Source organism: Marmota marmota, unplaced genomic scaffold (genome assembly GCF_001458135.2).
Source record: "Marmota marmota marmota unplaced genomic scaffold, marMar, whole genome shotgun sequence".
Lineage (NCBI taxonomy): Eukaryota > Metazoa > Chordata > Mammalia > Rodentia > Sciuridae > Marmota > Marmota marmota.
In genome coordinates, this window is record NW_026000174.1 from 14,738,404 (window position 1) to 14,744,491 (window position 6,088).

The 6,088-nt window shown below is 49.8% G+C and overlaps 1 protein-coding gene and 1 long non-coding RNA gene across 2 annotated transcripts in view; one reads left to right on the forward strand and one right to left on the reverse strand.

Moving 5' to 3' along the window:
- Nucleotides 1-578, reverse strand: part of Arhgef17 (Rho guanine nucleotide exchange factor 17) — a 57,971-nt gene extending 57,393 nt beyond the window's left edge. The window contains exon 1 of the mRNA XM_015503051.2: nt 5-578. Within this exon, the coding sequence (XP_015358537.1) occupies nt 5-148 (144 nt within the window). The 5' untranslated portion in view covers nt 149-578. The remainder of the gene's footprint in view (nt 1-4) is intronic.
- Nucleotides 579-627: 49 nt separating this feature from the next.
- Nucleotides 628-1,943, forward strand: LOC125612018. The gene is made up of 2 exons (XR_007342274.1): nt 628-943; nt 1,491-1,943. It is a non-coding gene; the product is annotated as an uncharacterized LOC125612018 (long non-coding RNA).
- Nucleotides 1,944-6,088: the final 4,145 nt, after the last annotated feature.

Consider the following 6,088-nt stretch of genomic DNA (forward strand, 5'->3'; position numbering starts at 1 on the left):
TGGCCGTGGCCGGCCGGCACGAGGCGCGGCGCCGCAAACCAGGGGTGTCCGTGTCCTCCTCCCTTGGTCCGGGTCCGCCGCTCCAGCGCTCCAGCAGTTTGAACGAGACACTGCGGTAAAGCGGGGGCCGGGGCGACCCGTCCGCCATGGCGGCAGCACTCACTCCGGGGGGGCTGGCCTCGGAGAGCCGCGGCCAACCCCCCCTCTGCCCCCGCTCCAAAGAAGCGCAGTGGCGGGAGTCGAAGGCCTGGGTCCTGCACCCGCCACGCGAGGGATTTGGGAGGGCGCAGAAATCTGAGCAGAGGTTTATCTGTCGCGGATCAAGTTTCTGCAGTCGCGGAAGGCAGCGGCTCCATCCCAGGCGGCCGCTCCCGCTTCAGCGACGAATTCCCGGCTGGTCCCTCGCCTCGGCCGGAGCGTCCGGGGACATCGTGGCTCCGCCGGGAAGGGATCCCAACACTCGGTTCCTCAGCTCTGCGGACGGCTTGCCTCCCCTCGCGCTCCCTCTCCAGCTCCCGCTCCCTCCCTCTAGACTGCTCTCTCCTGGCTCCCTTTTGTTGCAAATAAACTTTGTGGCAGAGGAAAGGGGGCGGGGGGCGGGGCCTCGCGCCCAAAGAGGGGGTGGGCTCCGGGCGCGCGCGAGGCTGGGAGCCCGGAGGGGGTAGGGAATCGGGGAGGAGCTGAAGGAGAAACGAGATGCTTGAACACCGGAAGGCCGGCGAGACCCTCCAGAGAAGTCCCTCGGGAGCGCAGCGGGCCGAACTACTCCCCAGGCACACGCTCAGACAAACGCGAGCTCTGAACGTGGTCAGCTTCGCAGACACACAGCCGCAGTAGAGCACCCACCGCAGTTCACCAGATTTTGCGCGGGAACACCTTCTGCCCGAGGGGCTCCAACATGGCAACCTCGTACCCACAAACTCTAGTACACACCGATACTCAGGTACACGGAGAAACTCTCCAGTACGAGAAAGGGGTGGGATCTGGCGGGCGGGGGGGGGAACGGGGGCGGGGCAAGCCGGCCCGCGTTCTTTGCTCCCGCTCCGCCCTTCACTCCTCCCAGGTCACGCCCCTTGTCCCACCCTCTGCGGCGAATCCTGCAACACCACGCCTACGTCCCACCCCTCACACTTTCAAACGCTCCACCAGTACTACCTCCCCGTGGCCTGTCCAATTCTGATGGTCCCTCAAAACTTGCTACCTATCCCAGAAGCCCCACCCCTGGGGGGTCATACCTCATCCAACTTTTCCAGCTGCCTTGCCTCCCACCTCCCGGGGTCCTCCCGGAGGCTTCTCTTCTCGATTCTCCGCCCTGCGCTTCTCCCCCTCTTCTCTTGAACTCCAGGGTACGTGGCTCTTGCGCCCTCTACCGGCCTGATCCTCCCAGGCCTCTGAGCCCTGGACAGATAAGCCACTTCTACCCCCAGCCATCGGAGAACTGGGAAGACTTCACTTCCTTTTAAATATTTTAATATTTATTTTTTTGACAGACACAACATCCTTGTTTGTATGTGGTGCTGAGGACGAACCCGGGCCGCACACATGCCAGGCGAGCGCGCTACCGCTTGAGCCACATCCCCAGCCCCTTCACTTCCTTTTAGTGTTTCCAAGTCCGCTTAGTTTTTACAAACCTTCACAAGGCTCCCTGTCCCTTCTTCGGCCTCACCCTCAAAAAGGGCTCCGACAGGAATGCGCTTGATTGCCCACTGCCAAATTTAAATTTCTTCCAGCGACTGCTCCATCCTGGCAAGAAACGTATAGGTTGTTTCTCCTGCTTCACACTAATCTACTTTGCTCCTTTGCCCGTCTGGCGAGTCTTTTTCGCGTATTCTGGAGCCACCTGCTTCCCCACTCTCGCCTGGCTGTTAGGTCCCTTTCATCCTCGCTGGCCCAATTTAAGCACAGGACCCCATCTGAATAAACGAAAATTTGCAGAACGCCTATGATGTAGGGTAATATTGTTTCATTCATTTGATTTAATCCTCAAGCCACCCTTGGAGATAGATATTTTTGGAGAAGTGACTTTGACCAGTGTCAGGAAAAAATTCAGGAAAAAATGGCAGCTCCTGCTGACTCAAATTCAGATTTTAGGCAGGCATGGTGGTGGTGCATGCCTGTAATACCAACAACTGGGGATGCTGAAGCAAGAAGATCACAAATTTGAGGCCAGACAGGCAACTTAGCCAGACCCTGTCTCAAAAATAAAAAGGACTGGGAATGTAGCTCAGTGGTAGAGCACCTTTTGGTTCAATTCCCAGAACTGAAATATTATTATTATTATTATTATTATTATTATTATTATTATTCAGATTTTAGGGTATTCAAACACTGACAGTCTAACCTCACCCCAGATCCTGATAAAGTAGTTCTCTTTCATTTGAGCCCCCCAGCAGCCTTCTTCTCTTCCTTATTGGGCTGGAGCTCACCTTCCCTGGTAACAAAGGACAGCCTGAACTGCCCCATACTCCTTCAACCCTTCCCCAGCCCTCTATAGGCTGGTCAAACCTACCCTGGCCTTCCTACATCCATGCAGTAGCTGGGTGTCAGTGAAAGATGTGGTAAGTCAGCAATCTGTCTTACTCAGTCACCAGAGTGCCTATCAAAGAGACCTTAATGGGGCAGGACTAGGCTGGGAGGCTCCACTCAAGAGGAGAGGGACAGGATGTGGGTATAGGGCAGGACGGTGGACACTCAGTGATTATGGAAGGTCTTGCTTGCTGCTCACATAGTCCTCAAAATGGGAACTCATTCCCTACCCTCTGGGAAGCCCCTTGATTTGTGGGAAATCCCTGTAGGGAGAAAGTCTTTCCTTCCTGAGTTGAAACAAACCTCCAGTGAGTCCCTCATTCAACTTTGTCTCAGCTCAGCTTCAAAGGGACTGAGCAGTAAACACACTTTCTTCACCTGAAAATTGGTGAGCAAGGAAAAGAGACTGCCCTGCCTAATGCCTCTCTGCCCTGCCTGGCTATGTGATTTTGGGTAAATCTCTGGGCTTCACTGGGTTTTAGTTGCCAGGTTTCCCCAAATGTGCCCTCTCTGACTCTGACATTTGAAGTCAGAGTCATTTTCCTTTAAAGTCTTTTCTTTCTGCTCTTTTGGGGAAAGTTTTGGGGTGTGTTTAGACTCTTATCCCAAGAGTTATTGTGTTCTCTCGTGATGATGGCTCCTACCATCTGAAATTTGTACTTTTCTAAGCTCCTTGATAGCCTGTTAAATTCTGCCTTCTTGTCAGTTCTGGACAGAGAGTCTAGTGGTCCTTATCCCATATCACAATTGGGTAAATTGATGGAGACTCACCAGATTCTAGAGTCTTGTGGTAGCCTTTTGATTTGGCTCTAAGGTGAGCTTGCTGGGCTGGGCTTTGTTGGTGGTAGGGAGTGTAGTTTAAGGGTTGCTCGTGGGCCGTTGCCCAAAGGGAAGTTACCCACTCAGAGAGTGGCTTGCCTGCTTGCATTGCCTCAGGAGTTCTCCCACCCCAGTCTCTCGGGATCTAGGATGAGACTGTCATCTTCCAGAAACAGAAGGCATGAATGCTTTTAGCCCTGAAAAGGCTCATCTGGGAGGAAATGGGTGCACTGGGCCCCAGGGTGGAGCCAGGAACACTGCTAGAATATGAAGCCAGGCCTACCCTAGAAGTGCCCCCTTCCTTCGGTCCTCAGGCTCATCTATGAAGGGGGGAATGCAAATAAACCATCTACCCAGTTAGTCATGGTGACCCAGTGAGGTCAGAGTTCTAGAAGCCTTTGGAGAAATGAAGATGGGAAGGTTTAGATAGTCACCAATCACAGTCCGTGACGGGCTTTGGGTACTTAAGAGGGTAAAGGGGGCTGATGTTTGGCTCAGTGATAGAGTGCTAGCCTAGCATGCATGAGGCACTGGGTTCAATCCTAAGCACCACATAAAAATAAAATAAAGATATTGTGTCCACCTAAAAGTAAGAAAAAGAGGGTAAAGGGTGAGTATGGGTCTTAAGACAAGTAAGGAGTCCCCCGTGAGAAATAAACTCCAGGAAGAAGCTGCTTAATGGGGAGTCTGGCTCCTGACTGCATTCCAAATCCAAATAGAAACCATCTGAAATTCCCCTGCTGGGCCTGATGGTGCACACTTGTAATCCTAGTGGCTAGGGAGGCTGAGGTAGGAGGATCACAAGTTCAAAGCCAGCCTCAGCAACTTAGCGAGGCCCTAAGCAACTCAGTGAGACCCTGTCTCTAAAGAAAATTCAAAAAAGGGCTGGGGATGTGGCTCAGTGGTTAAGTACCCCTGGGTTAAATCCCAGTACCAAAATAATAATAATAATAATAATAATAATAATAATAATAATAATATCTTCCTGAATAATTAATTAGACCTCAAGTGCACAGGATTGGATTATTTATAATCTTTTTGTTCATGATGTATTCTTTTTAATTTTTTTTTATATTTTTGAATACCTGGATTGAACTCAGGGGCACTCAACCACTGAGCCACATCCCAGCCCTATTTTTTTATTTTTTATTTAGAGACAGGGTCTCACTGAGTTGCTTCACTCCTTGCTTTTGCTGAGGCTGGCTTTAAATTTGAGATCCTCCTGCTTTAGCCTCCCAAGTTTCTGGGATTACAGGCATGCACCACTGTGCCCAGCTCAATTATTTAATTGGCACTCACCAAACAAAAACAACTAGCATCTTTCCAATAACCTACATGTCATTCTATAAGCCCCCAGCTGCCCCACTGCCTAGGGTAACCCTCATCTCAAATCTTCTCCCAGCATTCTTTTGCTTTCCTTTTTGTGTGATTTTATTGTATTTGCATATTCTCTCAAATGATATATTTTCACTTTAGTTGTTTTAACTTTTTTATTATAAAAGGGGCATATTGCTATATTATAATATGGGAGACTTCTCCCCCTTAATATTATACTGCTAAGATGCATCCATATCATTGCACATTTGTGTGGTTCATTCTGGCTGTACACAGTATTCCAATGTGTGAGCATAGCTGTGTCTGGGTTCCCTGTCTTGCTGATGGACACCTGGGTATTTGCTGGGTGTGGTGCAGACTCCAGGGCACATGAAAGGAAATGGTGGGCCCACTTTATAAGCATATCAAGCTGGGATTGAAAATCTCTTCTCTGTTTTTGGATCATCTGTGTTTTTTGTTGTTGTTTATTTATTTAATTTGAAGTGCCTTTTTGTGTTTCTTGCCCATTCTTCTAGTAATTTTTGGTGATTTATGAAATTTCTGCTCCAGCTTTTCCATCCTCAGTACCCTGGCAGCTAGGGGAAGGCTGGTAGTATTGTCACTGAATTACAGATAAGGAAAAGTTTAGAGAAATTAAGGAAATTGTTTGGACTCCCAGAGTCCAAACACCCCTCTGCACTAAGCCCAGTCCTTCTGAGACCATATTGCCTCAGTTAAGGAACCTTTTGTACCCTTCAAATAAGGTCACCCCACCCCCAGCTCCCAGTATCTTTGGGCCACCCACCATTCCATGACCTTGTCACCTCCCTAGTGAGACCTTCCTTGTTGACTGACCCTCTTTATATTCTAAGCTGTCCTCCCCAGCTGTAATGATCTAGATATATGTGTTTATTCATTATTGCCTATCTCCACCATCAGACCCACTGCCCACTATGATGCTTGGCATATAGTAGTTGTTCAATAAACGTTTATTGGATGAACTGTTTCTTTGTTTGTACCGCTAAGCCCCCAGATTCTTTCCTAAGGAAGGGTCTGGATCTGAGTTCATCTCAGAGATACATAGTGTCTTCTAGACAAATAAATGAGGAAGGAAGGTGGCAACAGCATCCATTGCTAGGACAGATCCAGTGTCCTGGGGTTTTTCCTGTTTGGAATGGGAATCTCCCTGAGATGGGCCTTAATTTCTGATTCTCTAGCTCCCCAGTCCTTGACTCCCACTCCTCTGGCTCCCTGTCATCAAGTGCTGAGAGCCGACACTCTAAGGTCTTTGCCCTGGAAGCTACTTCTCAGGTCCTTCCTGTCTTCTTTCCTGTGGGGAGCTGCCCTGGATGAACACGCCTTTAAATCCTGATGCCCCGGGGTCCTGAACAATTATTGCATTCAGCAGTAACAAGGGCGTTACCCCAGC